General features: G+C 44.3%; 1 protein-coding gene across 2 annotated transcripts in view; it reads left to right on the top strand.

Annotated features, from left to right (window-relative positions):
* The window catches only part of LOC125891967 (ERC protein 2-like), a 187,722-nt gene that overhangs the window by 6,192 nt on the left and 156,234 nt on the right, over window positions 1–25,296 (top strand). For both annotated transcript variants that reach the window (XM_049581599.1, XM_049581600.1), the window contains exons 3-7: window positions 3,969–3,995; window positions 4,108–4,884; window positions 16,042–16,197; window positions 17,568–17,660; window positions 19,970–20,137. In XM_049581599.1, the coding sequence (XP_049437556.1) occupies window positions 3,969–3,995; window positions 4,108–4,884; window positions 16,042–16,197; window positions 17,568–17,660; window positions 19,970–20,137 (1,221 nt within the window). The remainder of the gene's footprint in view (window positions 1–3,968; window positions 3,996–4,107; window positions 4,885–16,041; window positions 16,198–17,567; window positions 17,661–19,969; window positions 20,138–25,296) is intronic.

Genomic DNA, 25,296 nt, shown 5'->3' with positions numbered 1-25,296 from the left:
GTTGACTCATTTGTCTCCCACACTTACCTTCACTCTTCTTGTATCTTCACTTATCCACTGAAACCACTCACAGTACAGTATCTGTTGATATCTGATCACATAACCCTCGTGTACCTTATGAGAACCCGTATGTACACTTAAAAGAATGAAAGCATGTTTAGAATGTATCATGGCAGAATAAGTTCATTATTTGAATTGGATCAAAACAGGCATAGAATCCATTTACAAATTGTAGTTATGATGCGTCCTCCTGCCCTTGTATGTAGTTTTTTCCTCATGCCGAACTCACCTATCCTTGATCACTCCTTTAAATGAACAGGGGTCTTATTTCACACCAGCTCTAGCTAGTGATGTGTCCAGTTTTAGTATGAGTTATCATTGAGCTCTGTTGTTACTGTAACCAAGTAAGCCAGTTTGCTTTACCTTAGCTCTGTGTACAAAACATTACTGAAAAAATGATATTCTTGACTTTCTTATGGCCACACGCCTAGGGGCAGTTCAGCTCCAGCTGATGATGACGGAGACTTTGTTAGCAATATATAACTTAATAAATTGTTACCAACCCTTTTTGTCTCACAACTTAAACCTTAAAGGAATGCCTCACCCCTCAAATGACCATTTGTATATCAGTAACTCACCTCGTGTTAGATTCGAACGAAATATCACACATCTCGAATTATCTAGGGCTGCCCCCAAATAAGAATTTTCGTAGTCAACCAATAGTCGTCATTTAGGGCCATTAGTCGAGTACTCGCCTGCCTGTTTACGATATTAATTTAATTATTAGATTATATATTTTGGGCGGAGCAACACAATGGTTTGAGTTGAAGGTGTGAGAAAGAATAGTATCAGTAACATTGTTAACACTGTGCTACATTACAGAGAAATACAAAACCGTACTAATGAACCTTCATTAATATAGGCCTATATTTTATCTACAAGTGCACGTCACACACTGAGCGAGCCGCCTGTTAATGACGCTGTGGGCAAAGCAGTAATGATTGTGCTAAGTGGCTAATGGGCATGTAGCTACTGACATGTTTCAGATGATTCGTCATGTTTGTAGTCGACCAATGAAGATGAGTTTACATATCACCTTGAGTTCGTCCTTCACCTTCTCAAAATGATCCCACACTTTGGATTTCCTGCCCGACATGTTATTAACTAGCCTGTGGAATAACCGCAGGTACCAGCCCTGGAAATTAGAGGCCATACACATGCTGCGTCTTTAACGCTTGGAAAACACGAGGTCAGGCGCTGGGTGCTACTCTTGTGCCTTTTCTGTGCCAGTTTTCAAGAGTGAGACAGCAGGTTGCGTCTGAGGTTGCTAAGCAACCTTACCAAGCATCATATCGCCTTTTTACCTGAAATCCTGAGTGCAGAGCTGATCTTCTTCCAGGCGCTGTTTATTAGGGTGTAGGCCTATCTTCCGTGGGACAGATGTAAAGCTCTGGGTAGCCCTGCGTTAACATGATCAACTTTTCCATATTTATCTAGTCTCTATATACAGACTCTACATTCAGTGAATGTAGAGTCTGTAGGCCAACCCCCGGAGATCTTGCCTCTGGAAGAAGAGCAGAAGGTTTCCGGTTTCCGGTTGTAGGCTGTTTGTAGTCTGCGTGATATTGACCAATCATGTTTGAGCCGGCTGCAGTTGTTGCCAGGTTAAATGCTCCGTGCGGTGAACTAACGAGGCGGAACATAATTGGCGTCACTGCAAACTCTGAATCCATCGCAATGGTTCAGCATATTTACTTATATATAAATGGAAATTCGCCTCCTCCACCCAAATCAAACCGGAATGCCAAAAAATCGGGGGTCTGTCCCCAGAGGCTGTATCGCCCTCTGCTGGAAGTCAGACGCCGAATACAGCCCATGGGTTCCGAGAATGGTGTTTATCAGACTGAATATTTACAGAAGAAGGGAAAGATATCTGTAGGCTGTGATTGATTTTTAACGTGACTCCTGCCTGACTGTTGAGCATGGCCACTTCCTGTGTCTGTCCTTTCAAATTAAGGTTTTGATTTCTTTTGACAAGGCACAGCTCCTAGAAGAGTTCATGTTTTTTATTGTTTGTGTTTTTTTTTCTGTAACTAAGCAACCAATGAAATCTTGCTGACTAATGACCTTTCTGGTCAACTAACGTTGGGTCGACTATTAAGGGGCAAGTCTTCGAACTATCACACAACTTATGCAGTATAATCCAAGCCTCATTTATCCAGTCGTACGCTCAGTACTTCCCAAACAGACAGTCCTTACTGATGAGGAACTGAACCAACAGTGAAACTTATCTGTGCTCTCTTCAAAACCAGACTACATTGTCAAAAATAGTAATTTGCCATCTGCAGGCATGTGGAAAAAAATGTTTTCTTGACAAACTCAGCGTAACATGGGGTGAGTAACTGATATACAAATGGTCATTTGGAGGTCGAAGTATCCCTTTAACTTTCCATATCATCATATAAAGTCAGGAAAAAGCTGTTATTTTCATTTACTTATTTACTTTAAAAACACAAAAGCTACACCTCATGCAGAAGATGTTATTCCATCTCTTATCTGCTGCCACCTCACTCTCCCTATCACCTCTATCCTCCATCTCTCCTTTCAGATTATCACTTTCCTGCTCTTTTTTTCCTTCTCCATTTCCCCAGTGTTTTGCCCTTTGAGACATTCGGGGAAGAGTTCAGCCTGACAGGAGAACTTTGTAATTAGCATAAGGAATGTCACCTTTCCTCTCAGCCGCAATGACCAGAGTTGTCTCCTCACCATCTGTTTGTTTTGTGTATGTGTGTGTATGTGCATGTGTGCACACTTGTACATATGTATTTGTGTCTACAGTCTTGGCTGTGTATGTGTGTTTGTGTGTGTTTGTGTGGAGGATTGTCCACCCACTCTGACTTGATATTCAGTGCTAGCTCGTTGCATTGATTATCCGTGTTCACCCTCGCCTCCCTCCTACATCTCAACTCCGTGTCCTTGGCGCTCCCCACCTTCTGGACTCGAGCAGAGGAGTTAGAATATGTGAGGAAAAATTAATGATATCTTCACAGAGATGAAAACATTAGTAACTTAACTTCCGTTTAGTGTGTTTTGTGTTCAATGAAACTTTGACATACTCTGTTTAGGAAGATGTGTGTGTGTGTTTCTGTTTTTCGTCCTTTATTTGATTTCCTTACAGCCTTCTCTCACCCTGCTCAGTCAATCATCAAGAGTGCTCTGTGTCCATGGTTTCAAGCAGAGAATGAATTTCCATTTGCTAGTCAGGAAAGCTGCGAGCTGTAGATGTAAATTAGCATATTGTATTTTGTATCACAAAATAGCAGCAAAAGCAGGAATGGTTAGAGAGAAAGTGTAAATGTATTGTCCCCAACACACAACACACTTGAGGCTCATTACAAAGTCACACTGTGCAGACGTTCTTTAAACCCATGAAAATGGATTCAAGACAAAAATCTTCCCATGGATTTTAAATGTCACGCTACGCTGCATAACAGGGAATGTTTTATTTATTAAGGACTGAAGTCATGATTTTTGCCACCTGGTTTGTAAATGTTATATTTGTATCCTTGATTAATTACTGATTATTAATACTGTCAATTTATTTATCAATTGATTATTGAGTGGGACCCTATAAAGGCTAATTACATTTCAGTCAATAATTTTTGCTCTGATTCTCTTTGAGGTGATAAATTCCTATTGTTTGTTTTCATGAATCACAAATTTGTTTGTTGTGTCATTTCTCCCCATCTTCATCTCGCTGCAAACAAACCCAAATCCCCCTTGCTTCCACTTCCTTCTGTGCATTCCCCCTGTGTTTTGAAGAGAAGTGTCGCCCCCCGGTGGTCAAAGCATGTAACCGTCACTCAGCAATTTGAAGTAATCTACATAATGGTTTGATATTTAGGGTATTTGTTTCTGTTTTGGCTTTATGCATGTGTGTGTCTTTCTTGTGTCACATTTCCCTGCAGCAGCCTGGGGATATCAGAAGAAACAAGGTTTGTTTTATGTACCCCACCATTTATTTTCTATATGTGTTTGGGAATTTTAAGTTTAGTGTTTGTGTACTTATTGAATGAACACAGGCTTAATCATTCTCTGTCTTTGTAGCAGCTCCCGCTGACAGTTCAGGAGCTTCAGGAGGAGCTGAGGGCTCACAGGGAGAACAGTCGCTTGCAGCAACACCGTCAGCAGGGCAACTCTGGCTCGTATCGAGAACTCCACACAGACCAGGACCACAGAGGGGGGCTCAGCCCTGGCCACAGTCCCAGACAAAGCTCCAGCAACCTGCACAGCCCTGGACCGAAGAATAGCCCGAGAGCCAGCCCTTCCAATACCTATAATCCAAGACAACAGGAAGCTGATGTCATCATTCACAGCCCTGGTTACGGCTGTAACACTGCGGTAGCCGCGCAGAGAATCAGCCCGGCCAACACCCTTCAGCCTGGGCCGAGGAACAGCCCAAACCACTCCCTCTACGCTCCCAGCCAAGGTCCGGCGGTAGCGCCCGGCTCTAGCTCACTCCGGCCCTGCAGCCCCTGCCAGGTACCTGGGTGTGACGGCTTCTCCTCACCTCCTCCCCTAGATCCTTCAGAGGAGAATTTCTTCCGGCTGCAGTCGGAGCACGAGCGGCAGGCCAAGGAGCTGTTCCTGCTGAGGAAGACCATGGAAGAGATGGAGATGAGGATCGATTCTCAGAAGCAGACTCTGGGCGCCCGAGATGAGAGCATCCAACGGCTGCTGGAGATGCTTCAGGGCCAAGGTCAAGGTCAAAGTCAAAGTCAAAGTCAAGGTCAGGGACACTGGGGTCGGGGACAGCGGACGGGCATCATAACCATGGCGGCGCAGGAGGCTGAAGCGCAGCTGGAGAGCATGCATGTGAGAGAGGTGTGTTCTTCTTCTTCATATTTTTGAGTTCTACAGGTAGTATCAAAGTGATTTTAACAGTAGGGCTGGGCAGTATGTAGATATTTATCATTTATTATCGCTCACTTTTATAAAATCAGGGGAGGTTTTTGACATCTCAAATCATAGTACACAATTACGCTGCCCGTGTTGACCATACGAAGCAATTACTGTGTCAAATTTTACCCAGAATGGTTGTGGAAATACTTTAGAGCTGAAAATGACTTATCTTCTTACAGTCCGGTGCATGATGGCTAAAACATAAAGAACATAAGGATAGCATATTTTTAATACCAAACCAACATGAATTGTTAAAGTAAAATATTTTGTCCATATCGCACTCCATGCTTGGATACATATATGCTTTGTTGTGTTTTTTAATTTGCATATCTGTTGATGAGATTAGAATAATAACATTTGGCTGTGCAAATGTCATGAATGTATTTTGTGTGTCTGTGTGTGTGTGTGTGTGTGCGTGTGTGTGTGTGTGTGTGTGTGTGTGTGTGTACACCTATGAGTGTGTCTGTATTATGCAGAGTGTGGGAGCAGAGAGCAGCTCAGCAGGTCTTATCAATGGGCCAGATTAACATACGGAGAGCTCTAAGCCTGTGTTCAGCCATGCAGTTTTACAATCTGACTCAGTTTGTTTGTGTGCGTGTGAGTGTGTGTCCCTGGGTACGCACATGCTCATATGGCAGTCGTTCATATGCCACTCGGCTGTGCGTTGTGCGTAGCGTTTGCCGTTTATCCTACAGCATGTGGCATGCGGTGAGCTTGTTGTGCATTGGAATAAAAAGGTGATTGAATGAGGTTGGAAATGTTTTAAAAATAATCAGTTTAAATATAGGAGAAAATGTGTTGCATGCTCATACCTCACCTTGTGTTTTCTGTCTACCTCAGAGACTCATGTGTTTTTTCTGTGAGGAATTAAAAGCTCCAGCCCTCTGCTGAGCGGTGGTGTAGCACAGGTGTGTCTGTATCCTCTGCCAGGAAGGCTCGCAGTAGGCTGCTCTGCGCTCCTCACTCCTGCCTTGTTTATTTTTAACTCCTAAATCTTCTTAGCCTTTAATTTCTCTACCTCTCTGTCGGTGTGTGTGTGTTTGTGTGTGTTTGTTGCTTGTCTGTGCATGCCTCTGCTATTGTTTGTGCCACGATGTTCTTGTTTTTCTGTCTATGTTGTTTGTCTGCCTCTATGTCTGCCGTGCCCAGTCGGAATGATTGCATGTGTGTATTTGTGTGTGTGTGTGTGTGTGTGTGTGTGTGTGTGTGTATGTGAGCATGCGTGCACATCTGGGGCCTGTCGGCTTAGCGTTCCTACTGAGGACACTCCCTCGCCGGGCTGCCGGTGGCTGATGGGATATCCGCCCGTGCCGGGTGTTTGGTCACTGTGATGATTCCGTCAGAGGGGAGCGTGGGTGTTTCAGCCCATGCTAACGCAAACGCTGCTGTGCATGTGTGTACTGGTGCATGTGTGTCTGACTGTGTGTAAGGGACCTGACCATGCTGTGTGTGTAAGAGGTGAGTACCTGTTCACACACACTCTGTGTGCTGTGCTATTTATAACTGCTTGACAGCTTAACACACACTGTGGGTGCGATGAAGGAGGTGGGGGTGAATTGGTCTGAGAGGTGAGAGGGAGAGATGGGAGGAAGGAGTGTTTTTCTAAGGTAGAAAAACATGCTGTGTTTGTCTGAATATTAATGTATGATTAATGAGGGAAAACACTCCGACCGCCCTGATTGAAAAATAGAGGTGATTGTTGTTCTTTCTTTTTTTCCCCCTCGCCTCCCTCTGGCCTCCTCTCTCCTGAGGTTGAGATGGGGTGACGGAGCTGAAGTGAGAGTTGAACTGACTGCAGCTTAAATGAAACGCTTAATTTTTTAGTTTCTAAAAGCCTGGTTTAGAGTGAAACAAACTCTTAGGTAGATAATACTAAACTCAATGTTCATGTGCTGCAGAGCTATTTAAATTGATACTTATAGTTGTATTGTTATTGTGTATATTGTGGTTATTGTGTGTGGAACAGTGGTGCAGTGCTTAGCATTGTCGCTTCACAGCAAAAGGGTTCCTGGCTCGAACCCTGAGGTGGGGGAGCCCCTCTGTGCAGAGTTTGCATGTTCTCCCCGTGTCAGCGTGGGTTTTTCTGGTTACTCCGGCTTCCTCCCACAGTCCAAACACATGCAAGTTAGGTTAACTGGTGACTCTGAATGTGAATGGTGTCAGGCCTTTGATAGTCTGGCGACCTGTCCAGGGTGTACCCCGCCTCTCGTGACCCCAAACAGGATAAGCAGTTACGGAAAATAAACCATTGAATGATTGTAAGATTTGACAAGGTGTAACACTGTGCGTGGTCCATCACATGAGTGAAATAAAATATTTTAAATGTTGTTTAAAAGTGATAATAGGCCTGTCCCAAAAATCATTGTATTGTAATGAGGATTAGGGAAACATATTCAATATATTGAGCACTAATAGATAAAAATGCATAGTCAAGTTTCACTGACAAAGTTGTTTTATGTGTAACAAATATATTATAAATTAAAAATGTTCCTACCGACTGAACTTCTACACACTGAACTGTAGTGCAAACAATGTTAGTTTCTCCAGTAGTGACTTATAACAATCGGAACAGTTTTTAGACAGTAAACATGTATATATTTTTATTTATGTATTTTTTAACTATGTTAGACGCTCAAAAATTACACATTTACATATACGTACACAAGCTGTCTGAAGCCCCTTTTCCACTGCACAAAAAAACCCACCAACACTTGGTAATGGAAAAGGCTTCAATTGGCATTCACTCCGGGGACAAGTGACTTCTCAGTAGTCACAGGCTCCGATCAACTGTGATGGAAATATGACACCCGGGTGGACATACTAACTTTAGCACCTTCGCCGGCACGATGCAGTGACAGGCCACAACAGAATACTCTCCGTCATCATCCATGCAGCGCTCAGACAGTTTTCAAAATGAAGTCTGCACCATGTTTGAGAGAGAGTCTGTAGAAGTAAGAGAATTACTGTTACATTTTCACTGGCCTCCTTGATGCTTTCTACTGTTTACTGATCAGTTTTCTGGCTTGCCTTTGACGTTGAACGTGGCACAGCAGTAAATTAAACATAAAGGGCATTCTCGTCTACTGTCGTGTACACAGCTCTCGTCTACTGGCAATGAAAAAGCAGTCTGTTGCCTATTTTTAACAGGTTTCCCTGTGTTTAAAAAGCACAAAAACCTGCTTTCAATCATGTACAACCGCTTATTTCGGTATTAAAAAAAAAGGGTACGACAGTGTGATGTGGTTGTGGTTGGTGCAGAATGTGAGTGTTAAAGGTTGGGCTGAATACAGATTCATTGAAGGATTTCTGTCATTTAATTGTAGAAGCCGCCTCTTGCCTTTGTTTGTGTGTCAGAGCACCACTTTGACACATAAACATCATTTAGCCCTACACTTGCACTTGTCACGGTGTGTGACGGCACGCTGGTGATGGTAGCGTAGCAATTGCTTCTATTAGGGGGGCACTCCTCTTAGCTCTTTTGATTAGCTCCAGAGGAAGCCAGCCCAACTGCCTTTCATTACCGCACCCATTACTCTCCTTTAAATGACCCAGTTTAGCTTGAGCTGGGATAATAAATGCCTCCACTTTCAGTTCACCTCTGCTGTTATTTATCCTGCAAACATGGCGTGGCTGAGGGCTGACATGGGGGCTTTCCTGGTATTCTTTGCTGGGCTGAAAAGGAACTCCATCACTTCTTTACCTGCTGGCATGTGTTGTCAGCCGGAGATGTTGTGCGTAGCTGTGCTCTCTTGCTTGTGTTTCGTGTTCTCTCGTCAGCTGTCGGACTTTCTTAGCTGCGCAGACACTGGCACGTCTCCAGTATGTCAGCCTATGCACCTGGCTCTTGAGATAAAATGATTACACGGGTCAACATCACCATTATCTGTTAGAACAATGTGAAAGTCGCAATTAAAAACTATGCTTGAGTTCTTCTTTTCAACCCCCTTCTCTTTCTCTGTGATATTTACTGATAAAATAAGCAGTTCTAGCAATGTCCACAAAGTGGCAGTGTTCTATCAGAATTAACTAGTGTGCTGGATACATGCACTAACTGTGAGCCCAAGTTATGTGTAATGGTACACACACACACACACACACACACACACACACACACACACACACACACGCTGGGAGGCATAAATCTGGGCCTAATCGGCTCTCCCCAGCCGCCAGGTCCCTGTAGACCCAATAATAACAGCCGCACCACTGGTCTGTTCCTGCCCAGCTCTGACCTGCTGCCAAGAGCGTGCACGCACACATGCACACTCACTGTGAGATTTTTACTCAGAGATGGCATATCTACTTTCATACAGATCTTACTGCGGATTTCACATGGTCCTTAGGGGCTCTGGATAGAGTTAGAGCCCCCTTCTGTATATGAAGACATCTCAGTATTGGATCAGTATTACTCAGCATGTAGCGCTGCAAACAGGGGAGCCATAAGTGCTCTGCCCTCACGGCTCCCCTCCTTTTTTCTATAGTACGACTGGCTTCAGAAGTCCTGCTGCTGTTTTTGGCAGGTCCTCTCTGTCTGCCCCCGCGTCCTCTCTCAAACACTGATGAAACTTCAGAAATTAAGCTTTCTAATGCCAGCATGTTGAGGAGAAGTGGAAGCTCATGTCAGCGAATGCGTCTCGTTTGTCATCTCTTTCCTGCTTTTTCGTCTCGCTCACTTTCTCGTGCCACCAGCCTATCAGCTCTCTTCTTCCCCGTCTGCCTTTCTGCCTGTGTGTGTGTGTGTGTTTGTCTATCAGTCAACATCTCCCACTCTCTCTTTCTTTCGTTCTTTCTCCCCGGGCTGATACGCTATCTGTTGTGGTTTGGTTAATCCGTCAAAAGCCAGTGCCGGACGGGGCTTTTTCAGGGCTCCATTCTTGATTGGCTTCTTTCAGCCTCCGCTAATGAAACCCCTCTCGGCTAACATAAGAAGACCACTGTAAATGCCATCAGCAAACACACACACACTAACACACACACACACACACACACACACACACACACACACACACACACACTCAGTGCTCCCTTTTCCCCACCACACCCCGGGCACCACATACTCGCCACGCTCTGTTGACCTCCCTGAATGTTTGAGCGGAAAAGTTTATCGGGACAAAATTACACCCCTCAAACCTTCTCCTCACCCCCCTCCCTGTTTCTCGGTAAGGCTTTCCCTCTGATTTTCCCTTTGTCTTTTTAAAACCTCTCTTTCAAGCCACTGAGCTGATAGGCGGACACATTTTCACATTTGTGGCGAGCAAATGTGTTTCCTTTTTCTCTCACTGATGGAGAAGGGATGGGAATGTGATTGATGAATGTGTGTGTGTGTGTGTGTGTGTGAAATCTGTGCATGTTCTAGTCTGTGCATGGCATATATGACACCATTGCCTTCGGGCTAGAAATGAACCTTTTGACCGTATCCTTCATTCAGGATGCCGGCACTTATTGCTATAGTGTTACGTTTGATCCTATTCATTCCATATGCTCGGTCCTCTGACACATGTGGAGCAGAGAAGATGGTCTTTGATGACATGCTCTCTTGCATGACTTAATTTCCCCTATTGTACTCTAACTGTACTCTAACAGTTGTTGATAAGCAGTTAATAGACACACTCTTTCCACGGGACTTAAACGTGAACAGGGAGACAAAAACACACACTCACAGTGACACATTAATACACATGTGGTCAGTAGGAGATTAGTATTGTGGCAGTGGACATACCAGTCTGTGGGAGGCATGCTCTGACAGCAGTAATCCCTCCTTATCCACAACTGACATGGACAAGAGGATAAAGTCCTTGTCTCCTCTTATTTCAGCTCACTGGGAGAACTGGGAAGAATGGGAGCAACAGGAAATCATGGGGACCTGTTGCCTCTCCCTGTGTGTCTATTCATGCTTTTCCAAAGTCCTTTTATGTCCGTTGACTGACTGATGAGCTGTCTTAATGTGAATGCCCCATGTCCATGTGGTTTCTGTCTGATTTGGTGGCTTTCCTTTACCCACTGACTGTCTGTTATTTTTCCAATTTTGGCTTTGATGTATTGCAGTCTCTCTGTCCTTTAATCCATCTGTACCTTCAGTTTGTGTATCTGTCCCACTGGCGAGAGAGGCAGCATTCCTCATTTTTCAGTGCCACTCAACCTTGTCATTTTCCATAGAGATATTGCATTATATAAACCAATGCAATGGTCATGCAGCGATTCCTCTGTGAAGCTGGAAGTGGTGGCCCAAAGCTTTGACGAGCATGCGGGTCACAAGCCTGCGTTTCAATAAAGATAAATCTGGGTGGGGATTGAAAGAGCAGCATTTGCCACCACTGAGGTGCCTTTGAGCAAGGGCCACTCCCGAATTACCACAACTGAGGTGCCCCTAACCCCCAACTTCTCTGGCGGAGCCGCTTGGTGGCCAGCAGATCAGACGGTGGTTGTGCAGGGCGGCTTCTGGGTGTGTGAATGTGTGTGTGGCTGTGTGGGTGTGAAGAGGGTGTTTGTGACAAACAGAGCATTGCTCTCAGCTGTAGACTGCTTCATACTTGACGAGATAAACATTCAAATGGGCCTCTTTGTATTTCCTGTTGGAATGTTTAGCTGACAAGAAGTAGACATGAACCCAAGCTGTTACCTAGCAATGTTGCTCCATGCTGGTTGGTTTGAGTTTAAGTATAGGCTGTATTTAATATATTTTTACCTTTACCTTGCCATTAGACAGCCTCTTCCGACGGGCAACTGGTACCGTTACATCTTAGCCACCAGACTCCATTGACAAAAACAGTAATTTAACTTAATGGAGTATTGGAGTATACAGCTGTCTTGATTGGTAAGTGTGTAAAGTAAAGGGAAGAAAATATTCTAAATATAGTGTACACTTACACTGATACTGATTTTTTTAGGTGGCTAAAATTTTCTGCAGCCTTCGTCCACAGCAGTACATGGTTTAACTTCGGCAGTAGCTTGGTCCATAGAGACTTGGGTTGGGAACTGTAGGATCACAGTAAGTCACTGTCTGGAACAAATACTGAGTGTGGACTGGTTGCTGGAGAGGTGACAGTTGGCTTCCTGGGCACTACTGAGGTGCACCAAACCCCCAACTGCTGTCCATGGGCAGCCCCCTCGCTCTGACATCTCTCCTTTAATGCATGTATAGGTCCTGCTTGTGCATGTGTGTATTTCAGGCCTGTGTGTTATGACAACAGAGTAAAATGTAATTACCCTAGGGGATTGATAAAGTATATCTTCTTCTCCTTTTTCTTCCATGCTGGTACATTTGGTTTGTCAAAGATGTTAGCAAAGCAACACAGTACATAAAATAAGCACAACAGAAATGTGAGATAGGTCGGACCACTGTGCTTTAACTACTCAACTTCTGCTTCTGCATTCCTCTCCACAACCTCAGAGTAACAACCTCTCCTTCGAAAAACACAAAAGTAAAATCACCAGTGCTGCCTTCTTCAACCTCAAAAACACAGCTCGTCTCCGCCCATCACTCTCCCCCACTGCTGCTGAAACTCTCATCCATGCCATCATCACATCCAGAATTAACCACTGTCCAAAGTCCTAAATAAACTCCAATACATCCAGAACTCTGCTGCCCAGCTGCTCACCCATTCCTGCTCCCGCGATCACATCACCCCTGTCCTTCAGAGCCTCCACTGGCTCCCTGTCCCACAACGCATCCAATTCAAAGTCCTTCTCCTCACTTACAATGCCCTCCATAACCAGGCCCCCTCCTACCTCACTGACTTGCTCCACTGCCACACTCCTTCCTGCATCCTTCGCCCCTCTGATGCCAACCTCCTGAATCCACAACTCAGGACCAAGCACCAGACCTGGGATGACAGAGCCTTCTCTATAGCTGCCCCCTCTCTCTAGAACTCTCTCCCCAAACACATTTGAGACTGCACCGACCTCTCCCGCTCTATATATTAATGTATTATTATAAGGTATTTTGTCCACCCCATTTACCCACATGAGCAGGGCAGACATGTAAAGTAGAACAACAAAATACAACCATGAGATGGAAACACTTTCATTTTATTCCAGGGCAGTTTTTCCCCAAACTGACTGCTCAACAAGTGTGTTTAACTTGTATTTGTGTGTGTGTGTGTGTCCATTATCTTGAATGTGTGTGTTCGTGTGTGGGCATAGTTGTAGGTCAGCGCTACCATTAATTATTGATAGAAGAAGTGTAGCGCATGTGCTGGTAGAAAGTGTTGCTAAGCAAGAGCTTTAGCCTGCCAGAGACATCTGCGAGAGAGACAGATAACAAGTCAGAGATTATAAAAAGAAAGACAGAGACTGAAAGGGTGATAGAGACAGATTCATATGCTTATTGCAGAGTGCGTCTCCTTCCTGCTAACAAACGGAGACAGAAAGACAGAGAAAGAGAGAAAGCAGAGAGCATATCGACACCTGCTGTTAGAGACGGAAACAAGTCCTCGGGAGAGCACCAGCTCGAAGATCATAGGAAAAGTTGTTGGTTTGTTTTCGTTGCAAAACCAGAATTTTTAAGGATGCGCGGTGGAGGATAACAGCAATGGTTTAAAAGCGATAGAGACTGGAACTGGTCAAACTGATCAGTGTGTCTTTTTAAGCGGCTCTGTAGCTGTGGGTGTTAGAAAGTGCTAAAGATGATGAGCCGCCAGGCTTATTTTTACCGGGTCCCTCCCCAGGAGCTCCATCGCAGAAACCAGCTCCAAGCTGATCCGGCCAAGACCAGAGCTCTGCAGACTGTCATTGATATGAAGGTAGGACTCACAGCAGCAACAAGAGCAGGCAAAATTTGAAGTAATAATGTGCTACATGGGGAGTGTGTATGGCACCAGTGAGGTTAAACTGTTGTAGGTGTTGTTATATGATGTTGTGATCTAGTTCGAGTGGTGTAGTTTGCTCCTCAGTTGTCTGGTTTCGTCTGATATCAGCTTCATACCAACAAAGCTTTAATTATTGATACACACTGCTGTAATGTGAGCAGTAGTGGAGGACCTGGCTCGCCTTGTAAATGCAGATACAAGCATATATGCACAAACAATCTTAAAGACATCGTCTTATTGTTGCCGTGTGTCTGTATGGCGGCCATGCCCAAGTAAAGGCCATTATTGGCCCATGCAGAGTCAAGCACTTATTCAATTTGTTTCAAATGTCACATATGGAAGCTTTCACTCTCATCTTAGCCCTTTGAAGTCGTTAGAGCTGTGAAAAATGCAGTTGACTCCACATGTGTCTGCATGCACACCCCCGCACACACATAGTTAGTGTTCATACAGCGAGCGCTTGTTCTAAAAGTGGTTCCTTTACAGCAAAACCACAGTTATTTTTCACACATACTTTGTGATTTGTCTGCCTATTAACAGACTGCACATGTGCTGGGATGCCCACACTGTTATAAATGCATGAGAGAGGCCAAGTGAGTTCTGACTGCATTAATTAGAAATGCAAAACAAACATTGCAAGAAGGATTCGACATATGACGGGGGCGAAGAGAGAGAAAGATACTGTAACAGTCTTGCTTTGGTGATTTTGATAACAAGGAGGACAAATTTATTTCCGTGTTGTGGCTTTTTAAAGCTGTCCTCAGTCTACGTTGTTGAGTATTGATGTGAAATGCAGTATGTCCTTCTTCCTATGTGTTTGCTCCAGTTTGTGCTGTCGCTTTTTCTGAGTGGTTTATGTTTCCGTTTTGTGATTACAGAACACCAACCCCCCTTTCTGTTTTGATCCTGACGTTATCTGGCAGGTACAGTAATGAGTGCTCACCTCTTAATACTTCAAATCAACATAGACTGCAAATACATACTGTATTTGTGTTTTCCTCTATCCCTATCATAAATTCTTCTGAGGTTGGAATGCTGCACGGTCATGTACAGTGGTTCATGTTTCGGCGGTTTTGAGGCCCAGCTTTTCTTACATGTATTCCTATTGTACTGGCTGTTGTTTCTGATCTTACCCTCTGTATTTTCTTTGGGTTTGCCTTGTTTCTCTTCCCCTGGGTGATGTTCTTTTTCTCTGTGCTCTGGAGCAGAAACAGATAGCAATCAGTTATTAAAGATCAAGCACAGCTTACAGTACAGAAATCAACATGAAGCAATGGAAATGATTGAGTAGCATGGTCTGTGTGTGGGCGTTTTTGTTTTGTGTGGAGGGATTCCCCTAGATGCCTGAATGCCCCATCTTGACTTTGTTCTGGGTTTTCATTAACAGTCTATGTCCTTGCATACACTCCTTGTGTGTGTGTGTGTGTGTGTGTGTGTGTTATGTGTACCTTTATGCATCGCCTAGTCTACGTGTGTTTGTATTTTTAGGATGGTACATGGAGCGCGGTGTGCTATAGGCAGGGCTGATGTCAGAGGATGTAATAGAGGTCAGATGCGTACATGTTGCCTGTGGTTTGTGCTGATGGCATCATGCAGTCTGCTTCCATTTATTCAATTACCTTTCTCTTCTCTTCCAAGGTTTAGCATTTAACGTATGTCTGAACCCATGCAGCATAACAACCTTGGGACCTGTCCATGACAGACCCTTCCATTCCCTCATAGATACTGCAAAAGAAAACATCTTGGCTCCACATAACTGCCTGCCTTGAGGTTTACCCTGCTTTACAAGACATTGTAGTTGGAAAGAGGGTTCCCATTAATAGGTTACAATCCAGATACAGGATGCTGCGAGGTCTTTTGTAAATATGCTGAATCGCTGCTAGTGCTGCTTTAGCCAAGCACTGAGTGTGATCCAGGCTGTGTCTGACAAAACCAACAATCCGACATTCACTTACCTCAAGCCGTGATTGGCAAGCTGTGCAGAGGTAAAATAGCAGCCAGGGTTAGCTCTCTTTTACATTCTTTACACAGCTATTTCTGTTACCTTTCATGTGCACAAGAAGTGCAGCAGTATGAATGTCTTCCTTTGTTTTGTTTTTTTAAATGATATTGTGTCTGTCCCGTCTCTGTGATGGCTGCTTTAGGGGGGATCAATTGATAGTTAGATAGATCATAAACATGTGAGATAGTTAAGCCTTTATTAAAATCCAGAGCCTAATATCCAAAGCGAGATCTTCGCTGACTTTTTGCCCGCCTGCTGTTGCTGGTGCAGGACACCAAGATCTCTTCACTGGAGAGGAACATCAGAGACTTAGAGGATGAGGTCCAGATGTTAAAGACCAGCGGCCTGCTGCACGCCGATGACAGGCAGGATGAGCTCAAGCAGGTGGAGGTCTACAAGAGCCATTCTAAATTCATGAAGACAAAGGTAGAATGTTTCTGCACGCCACCCGAGACGACTTCACACTGCACGACTGTGCGATGCATGTTTGCCTTACGAATTACGAATGCTTGAGATCCTGTTAAGTGCATGTTGCATGTCGGCGTTGCATGCTCACAGATAACCGAGCATCTGCGTGGTGAAATCTTGATGCCAGACTGCATGTTACAGAATGTTGTGTCTTTTGGCTGCTTTATCGAGGCTTTTAGCCTCCCGTGTTGCATGGATACCAAGAACTCCTACGCTTATAAATGTATCTGTTATTTCATATTGAGAGAGTGAGGTTTCTTGTTTCGTCCTTATTTCCCATGAAAGGCTTGTGCTCCTTACCTATCTTACTTGTGTGATTACCCAGGATTGTGCTGCTCTCCTATCTGTGACGGCTGACTGTTCTGAGGGAGCAAACTCAGGCCCTATCAGCTTACAGTGCACCGTATCCGTTTGCTGTCCAACCTTCAGCTGGCAGGAAGAACTTAAAGAAGGCCTGACTAAGATTTCTCTATTCCAGGCTGTATATTCATAAGCACATAGCAGTGCCCAGACTGTTACACACATATTTGGATAGGCACATGAACATATCTCAAGGAGCCATACAAAAAAACGTAGTTCAAGTTTCACTGTGTTTCTAGCCGAGTGTCCATGATGGCTGAGGCCCATGAGTAGCGCTCCATGTGAAAATGTTCCTCTTTTGTTCATTAATGGTGCTCTTTGTAGAGCCCATTTGTCATTGCATCGGGGAAGTTCCTGATGCAATCATAAAAGAGATGTTTTTATGAATGGGGCCCTGACAGATGGATGTGAGCTTACAACGACAGAGGAAAGAGCTCTCTCCTCACCCGTACTGACCTGGGATGATATACATCACAGTTATGGCCCTGGCTCGCTCTCTCATGTCTCATCTTTCTGTGTAACGCAGAGAGAAACCGTGGAAATGCACAGATTCATTCTATATCCTTGAAGTGTGTAGGGTCCTGGTCTTTCAGCGGTGGTGGCGACTGGTGTTGAGGCGAAACTGTGATAAGGGAAACCGGAGGAGACAGCATCCCTGTCTTTTCTGGTTTCCTCCGTGGGCTTTGATTTACATGAACCCTAGAAAGTGGCTTTTGAGAACGTGAAAATCTGTTCAAGTATGGTAAGTGAGCATTAAAGCAGACGTCAATGTATTTATCTAGACAATCATTTCTAACAGAGCTTCACCAACTGTAACAGTGTGAAGCCTCAGTGGTGAGGCTGAGGAGTGCAGTGTGTGGAGGAGTGTGGAGGAGCATGCAGCCAGCTGGGAAACCTAGACAATGTCCCATCTGGCTGTGGGCCGTAGTTTAGTGGCTTGCTGTCTTCTTGTCTTTGTGTCCATGTAGGAACAGGCCTTGTCACCATGTGTGTCTTCCACCAGAACTGCTCCCACCGTCCTTCTCCCCACCCAGCAGCCCTGGATCACAGAGCAAGCAGAAGTACTCCATTTTTTAGCCTGTCTGATTGTTCATGTCATTCAAACTGATATTCTGTTTCCTTCTTTATCTATAATTATTCTATCACTTTATCATATTATTTTCAGTCCACTCCCTACATATTTTCCCACTTCCTGTTGTCCCTGTCTTAGTCTCCTCTCACCAGTTTTACCCAAAGACTGTAGCCAAAGATGGACATCATGAAAGCTCCCCAGCCCCTGGTGGCTGGCTGCAGTATAGGTCATAAACTCTGCCCCCTGCATGTTAGCAAATGGAATATGGGCCAAACTAAAAACGCAAAGTACACCTCATATATCCATCCATCCGTTTTCATCCGCTTATACGGGGCGGGGTCACAAGGGCAGCGGGCCAAATAAAGCACCCCAGACGTCCCACTCCCCAGCGACGCTTTCTAGCTCCTTCAGTGTCACCCCAAGGCGTTCCAAGGCCAGATGAGATATGTAATCCCTCCAGTGTGTTCTGGGTCTGCCCCGTGGCCTCCTACCAGTGGGACGTGCCTGAAACACCTCCAGCGGGAGCCATCCTGATCAGATGCTTCGACGCAAACAAACAAACAGCAGCGGCTCTACTCTGAGCTCCCCCCAGATGTCCGAGCTCCTCAGCCTATCTCTTCGGCTGAGCCCAGCCACCCCACAGAGGAAACTTATTTTGGCCGCTTGTATCCGCGACCTTATTCTTTCGGTCACTACCCAGAGCTCATGACCATAGGTGAGGGTTGGGACGTAGATGGACCAGTAAATTGAAAGCCTCACCTTTAGGCTCACTTCCCTCGTCACCACGACAATCAGGCGCAGCGCCGGCATCACTGCAGAAGCCGCACCAAACCGCCACTTCCATCTCACGCTCGCTTCTACCCTCACTCCTGAACAAAACCCCGAGATACCTGAACTCCCCCGCCTGAGAGATCGCTTGATATAATTTTACCAAAAGTGGTTTCTGTCATTTGAGGTAGTTCTTATCAAGATGTTTGTTAAAGTTTTAATATTTCTGGTGGCTTTAATTAGTTATTTGATGCTTTAAAAAGTTGATGTCATGATTGACAGCTGTGTATCAGGTGTTGTTCTCACGATCAATTGCGCTGCTTACAATTGGTCGGATTGGTGTATGGTTGTGAACATACCCCAGCTCGACTTCCTGACCAACTCTGGCTCCAAAATTGTGAGATGGCAGTGCTTGTATCCGGATATTTTGGCTTTATTCATGTACAGTGGGAGGAAGTGGAGACATGTTGTCCATCTTTATACACAGTCTCACCTCACAGAGTCCCTTTTTGACTCCACCTCACCTTTTGACTCCTGTCTCTGATTATTCAGCCCCCCATTTTCCCTGCTTTCTCTGGCTCTTTTTCTTTATGAGTAGGGGTTGATTGGCCAAGCTCTGGTCTATTATGAGGTGAACCCTGCTCACACAATTAGAGAAATCTCTCCTCAAATCAGCTTTGTGCATTTTTGGCACTAGCAGACAGATGACAATCTTGTGCACATAGCTAGGCTTCAGCACAGAAACCTCCCTCTGTTAATGCATTTGATTTCCTTTGTGGATTTCTGTCCTGTTCTGTATAGCCTTCCTTAAAACTATCTGTAATCTGTCAGCTATGTGAGTGTAATATTGCTCCCCCATAACTCTTGTTGCTTGCATGCATTCTCACTCTTTGGCTGTTGAGCTTGGTGGGTCCACAGAGCAGACAGTAGGCCTGGGACTCCCCTGAGTGAGGACTGATAATGTAGGGCTGGGTGATAATTCAATAATGTAATATATCATCTCTCCAGTAATGTATCAAGTCACAAATGACATATGTAGATGTTATAGTTTACAATTTCATGTTTAAATGGATGACAGAAGGTTCAGTTTTACCAAAATGGGTCACAGCATGTGACATTTTTCTTACAAAGCTATTTGATTTTATGATATTAAAGCAATTTGACTTAGTGGGATGATTTTTTAATGTAATTTTGAATGATGATAGCTTTCACAATATTGTCTGTGTTGCCCACTCCTATAATAAACAGCATGTTTAGGCCTCTTGCTTGTTTTGAAAGTTCTGTTGATAGAGAGCAAAGTGTGAGAAATTGCTCACATTCAGAACTACACAACAGTGACACACGGTGTGTTTTTGCAGAAGGTGTGTGTGTGTGTGCAGTTTGTGTTTGTGCATGTGTGTGTTTGCTTCAGAAATAAAAACTTTTTTTCTCACCTTGAAAGTTGTTGTTATCTGCAAGTATATCAATTGACTCAATGATGACTAAAAGGTTTGCGTGACAAATTTGTGCTCGTGTTTCTGTGATTGTCAGATCGAGCAGCTGAAGCAGGAGCTGAACAGGAAGGAGGCAGAGATGCAGGCCCTGCAAACCAAACTAGAAACACTGACCAATCAGAACTCAGACTGCAAACAACACATCGAGGTGCTAAAGGAGTCGCTCAGCGCCAAGGAGCAACGGGCCAACACACTTCAGACAGAGGTCAGTTCACACACACACACACACACACACACAAAGAAAATTAGCTGTTTGTCCAACACAGTTACAGTGATGATGATCAATGTGCATGTTCCTGGAAAAATAAGCTTTATGACCAAATTGCATACACAGATACTTATGAGATATCAGAGTTCATCACGACCTCTGCAGGTGCACACAATCTTGCCTTTTCTGCCTTGGTTTCTTTCTCGTTTTGTTTCTCTAATGGACACTGAGGTGGGTGGAAAAAAAATGTCTCTGTGTGTGGCTCCTTTAGTCCACCAGTGGGCTGGTACATGTGGGCGGGTCAGTCAGTCAGAAGGCTGGAGAAAGCTGGCAGCTTTTCCTCTTCATCTTTGAAGTTTCTAAACGCTATGGCTATAATGATTTTATCACTGCTGTTAGGGATGGAGGCGGGTTGTATGTGGAGAGATGGAGGTGTGTGTGTGGGGGGTTGGAGGGCGCGCAGCATTTAGCATTTTTCTCCATCACTCTCTAGACTTGGAACTGATACTTTAGATCTCTTTGTGTTAGGCAGTCGAGAACGGCCTGCTAACTATGTCCACTCATCATTACAGGAAGCAATTTGGGCCAAAATTAGGCCTAATTGTCCATACATGTGCAAGGAATTTTGGCCCTCGCAGTCAGCAGAATACATCATACTTGAAAGAATTGGTTTTCAGTGGGTGGTTTTCTGTGTGTACATGTTTCTGTTTGTGTGGCATGTAAAGAAGTGTTTTTTGTGTGCATGCGTGTCCTTTTGTCATAGGTGTAACTTTGTGGCATCACCCCCAGTTTATAAAGATTTCCCCCTCAATTAAGTCTATCAAGTGTCCGCTACAATCTTAGCTCAGTGAGACAAATCATGGTGGTTGCAGCAGATCAGTGTCAGGGGTAAATTTTCAGTCAGCTATTTAGTTGTCAGTCTATCACCATTGATAACTAGCTAATGTTTCATGAACCATTTATGTGCAGCTGAGGTCAGCTTTTAGCCATGATGCAGTGTAACAGTGATGGTTAAGGTTTGCTGAAGTTAAAGCTACAGAAAACAGCAATCAGAGCAGAGGAGTCTCTAAAGCAGAACAATACACGGGGTGACGTATCCAGAGCTTAGCTACCAGCGGAGCTAACTGGTAGATTAGACTCTTGCCGTATCCGGTCGGCAAAACAGCAAAAACGTCCTTCTTGCAAAGGAAAGACTCGAGCGCCGTCTTCTGTTCCTCTTTCAGAGAAAAAGCCAAGTCTAACTCGTTCACTGTAGCGGCCAAAGCTGTTTCAAACAACTGGTGTTCATCTGTAGCCATCTTGCAATGTATACTGACTGATTCCGGACTTCGTTGTCGCAACGCTGTCGTCATCTGTTTAGCTCGCCTCTGGCCCGCCTATATCAGATACACCAATGTGATCGGTGCAGCTCAGCTCCAACGGCATGGGTAATGAGCAACATTACTGATTGCCAGAGTGACTCGTTGAGCAAATTCAAATTGTGCTCTCGCGAGAACTCTGGATTTCCAGGGTAGCTAAACAGTACACTGAAATATCCTTCTGAAATCATTTGAGGGGCAAAATAGGCAGTCCAGGAACAGAATCTTGATTCATATTTGATCAGCGCTGCCGAGTTTGACAGTTTGACCGCAGTTTACAGGCAGTAGTCGCATCCGTTACAATTTTGTGCAAAATAAATGCGATATTTCTAAAGTTTCGACAAAGTACAATTGCGACTTGCAGGTGTTTCCATTAAAAGGTGTTTTGCGTATGAGCCGTAATTCTCGTAAAATCTCGTCCCGCGAGACTCCACTTTGTTTGCGGAAGTAAGATGGACATTCCAAATCTCTTGCGAGCTGGAACAATCATCTCGGTTGCCACTGCTGCTGTTGCAGTAGTCTACAGTGGAAGACGAAGAGAGCGAGTGGTATTCCAAAGGCAAAGTCCTTATGTGCGGCAGCGACCACGGATAAAGGATTTCAGGGAGAGGATCGTGAACGAGGAATTCATCAATGTCATGTCTGGTGACGTATATTTGCGAAAAAAGTGTTTCCATTACACTTTTGCGATGTACTTCTATATGGACCGTCTGAAAATCCACCTCATGAGAGCGTAAAAACTTTTTCTCGATATTTGAGAGTTTTTTCGAAATGGAGGTGTCTCCATTACCAGTTTTTTATTGCGATATTTAGGTTTTGCGCATTTCTAGGGTTAATGGAAACGCACTTAGTGATTGACATGATTGACAGCTGCATTAGAGACTCCATAAATCTGATTGGTTATTTTCATTCACATGCAGTGGATTCTGCAAATGTTGTTAAGCACAATAAGGAGGACGTTAAGACGTTGAATGTCTCATTCATTGAGCCACTAATACAGCTGACAGGATGGCTGTTGCTTTTAAAAATAGTCCCGACATTTTAAATTCAGATTTATTAATGTATGTCTTAAAGGTCTGTTGTGTAGGATTTCGTGGCATTTTGCAGCTAAGGTTACTGATCTAAAAATGCAAATGGCCCTATCTAGAGTCAGTGTTTGGTTTGTCCATTCTGGGCTACTGTAGAAACATGGCAGACTCCGTGGAAGAGGACCCGCTTCATATGTAGATATAACTGGCTCATTCTAAGGTAATGAAAACACAGCAATTCTTATTTTCTGGCGATTATGCACAAAAGAAAACACAATTTCTGTCAATACATCCCTCCATCCTACACACTGGACGCTTAAGTATTAATCCTTAATATCAACATTTATATTAAAACCTCAAAAAGGGGAAAACAGAGTTTACACTCTTGTCCAAAGCAACATAGTTACCAGGTGCCAATAACACATGAATATTATACCATTAGAATATTTCATTCTTGTTGGTGAAGACTATAATAGTAGTCTCCTGAGTCAAAGCTGAAATGAAAAAGATGCCTGGGAGTGGGCAGGTGGTGTGTGTGTATCTGTGTCTGTAAATATGACACAGATTCGTGTATGTTAATGCATTAACATGTGGGTGCATGTCAAGGGAATTATATATAATTGACTATAATGCTCACTGGGCACTGGACACATCACTGTGCTCTGTAGCCTGTCTTCTTCTCACTTCTCACAGGCTACTGCAGCGGGCTGTAATCAGATCCGACAGTCTTGATCACCGCAAATACACACACATAGTCACACACGCAAAGACACACAACACACACAAAAACACGAACGCTGTCAGTGCTGATTGCTGGACTCTCATCTCCGGTCTGGAGTTGTTTTTCCCTGCTATTGAAGTGGCATTTTCCCCCGCTTGGGAAAGGCTTGGGTTTCCTGGACTAAGTGGGCAAACCAGAGGATGAGTAAAGTTATTGAGTGCGCTTGAGGCCAGCCATAGCGCTGCATTCCTCTACTGTCTGTCAGTAATTCGGCTAGAAAGCGCGGCCATTCTCACAGGATTTCCCTTCTCACCTCATTCCTTCCATCCACTCATATTATTACTTCATCTCCCTTCAGCAGTTTATTTCAGCTTTCCTACATCTCGTTTAAAATTCCTCAAGAGCCCCAGATTTCCTTTTTGTTTCGCTCATGACTACTGGCCCATCGTACCCCTCCCCGTGTGTGTGTGTGTGTGTGCCAGGCAGGTCTCATCGTGAATGACAGTGATTGGTACAGTAGTCCACTCCCCCAGAGACAGCCTGGTGTCTCCCAGACCTGAGGAGCAGCTTCATCTCAAAGACACTTGTCTCTAAGAGCAATTCACATCAGGATGGGACTAAGAAGAAACCAGTGTGCGAACAGAGCAGGCACTGTGAGCGAGGGGGATGAGAAAATGGAAGTGTATTTATTTGTCAGTCAAAGTTAAGGACAGCTTCTAAATGAGCGTGATTGAATACGGCTCCAGATAACTGGGAAATGTGGAAAATAATGAGTGTGTGTGAGCACCGTGAGTCTGCTGCCCACGTCTGTGGAAACTTAACCCTTCAATACAGTATGTGTCATTCCTGCCCCCATCATGACAATGCAGGGCTGTAACTATACTCCAACAGATCAGGTAACCTATCTGAGACCTTCCTGAATATTTTACCAGCCAGACACAAAGGAACAGGCCACAACCCCAGTGGTAAAGGGGCTCGCGGGTGCTTGACTTTGAGAAGTTTTGAACGGTAGTTTTATATATAAGCAGGTCAAATCAGTCAAGATGTGCGGGCCTATTTATTCGATTGAGCTGTTAGATTTAAACTTACATGCATGGGTTGAATATTACTCTGGAGAGTTATTTTCTGTAAAACAAAATAGGGTGTTGGTCTCTGAGACACTTCTCATTTTAAGGGGACAGACCCTCTGATTCATACTGTAATCTTTATATTTTCCCGTGATCTTAGAAATTCTGCTGTTGCTGATCTTGAAGTTACAAATATTATTTCCACACTTCCCTAGTATTTGCTTAACCTGCAAAGTCTATAGTGATGCATATACCCCAGAGATACACAAGTTACAGGTACAGTTCACCCCACAATCCAAAATAGATATTTTCCCTCTTGTCTGTAGTGCTATTTATTAATCTAGATGGTTTTGGGGAGGAAGAAGATGATGGAAGCATGCACCAACTCATGGGCGAAAGGCTTGTGACAGTGCAAGTTGTTGTTAATGGAGTCCTCCTCGGCTGAGCTTTAATGTTAGCTAGCTCAGTGGTGCTAGGTGAGCTGGTGGTAGATGCACTCTTCCTTCTGCTCTGTGATACAGTTGGCAGGTGTAGTTCAGTAGAAAGAAAATAGTTCCTACATGAAACTGCTCACAACAAGGTCTGTGGATTATCTTAAAGCCGCTACAAGGAACTTTTAACTGGATATGCAAAAGTCTCTCGTTTCTGCTGATGTCTGTGTGTGACCTACAACAGCAAATGAGACCATTGGTGTGAAGATAAGCTATTTCTATACAGTGTATATCCATACCTTTAGGAAACTGTCTCCGGGTCCACCGCAGGTCGCTTCCAGTACGAAGCGATTTACGGCACTCAGACGGCACACTTCATCTTACCTAGCTGCTTACATTTATAGTGACTCCTCCTCCTCGACCCGACGTCCGCGGGGAGTTAAAATAGCAGCAATCATCGGGTAAAAGTTCTGTGAAAGCACTGGACTCACCAGCAGTCAGCCATGTCTCAGTCACACAGAGAAAATCCCGTCCTCGGGAAGTCAGGAAAT

The sequence above is a fragment of the Epinephelus fuscoguttatus genome, linkage group LG7 (genome assembly GCF_011397635.1).
Source record: "Epinephelus fuscoguttatus linkage group LG7, E.fuscoguttatus.final_Chr_v1".
NCBI lineage: Eukaryota > Metazoa > Chordata > Actinopteri > Perciformes > Serranidae > Epinephelus > Epinephelus fuscoguttatus.
The sequence above is the reverse complement of the archived record's forward strand: the minus strand, read 5'-3'. Positions and strand labels throughout refer to the sequence as shown.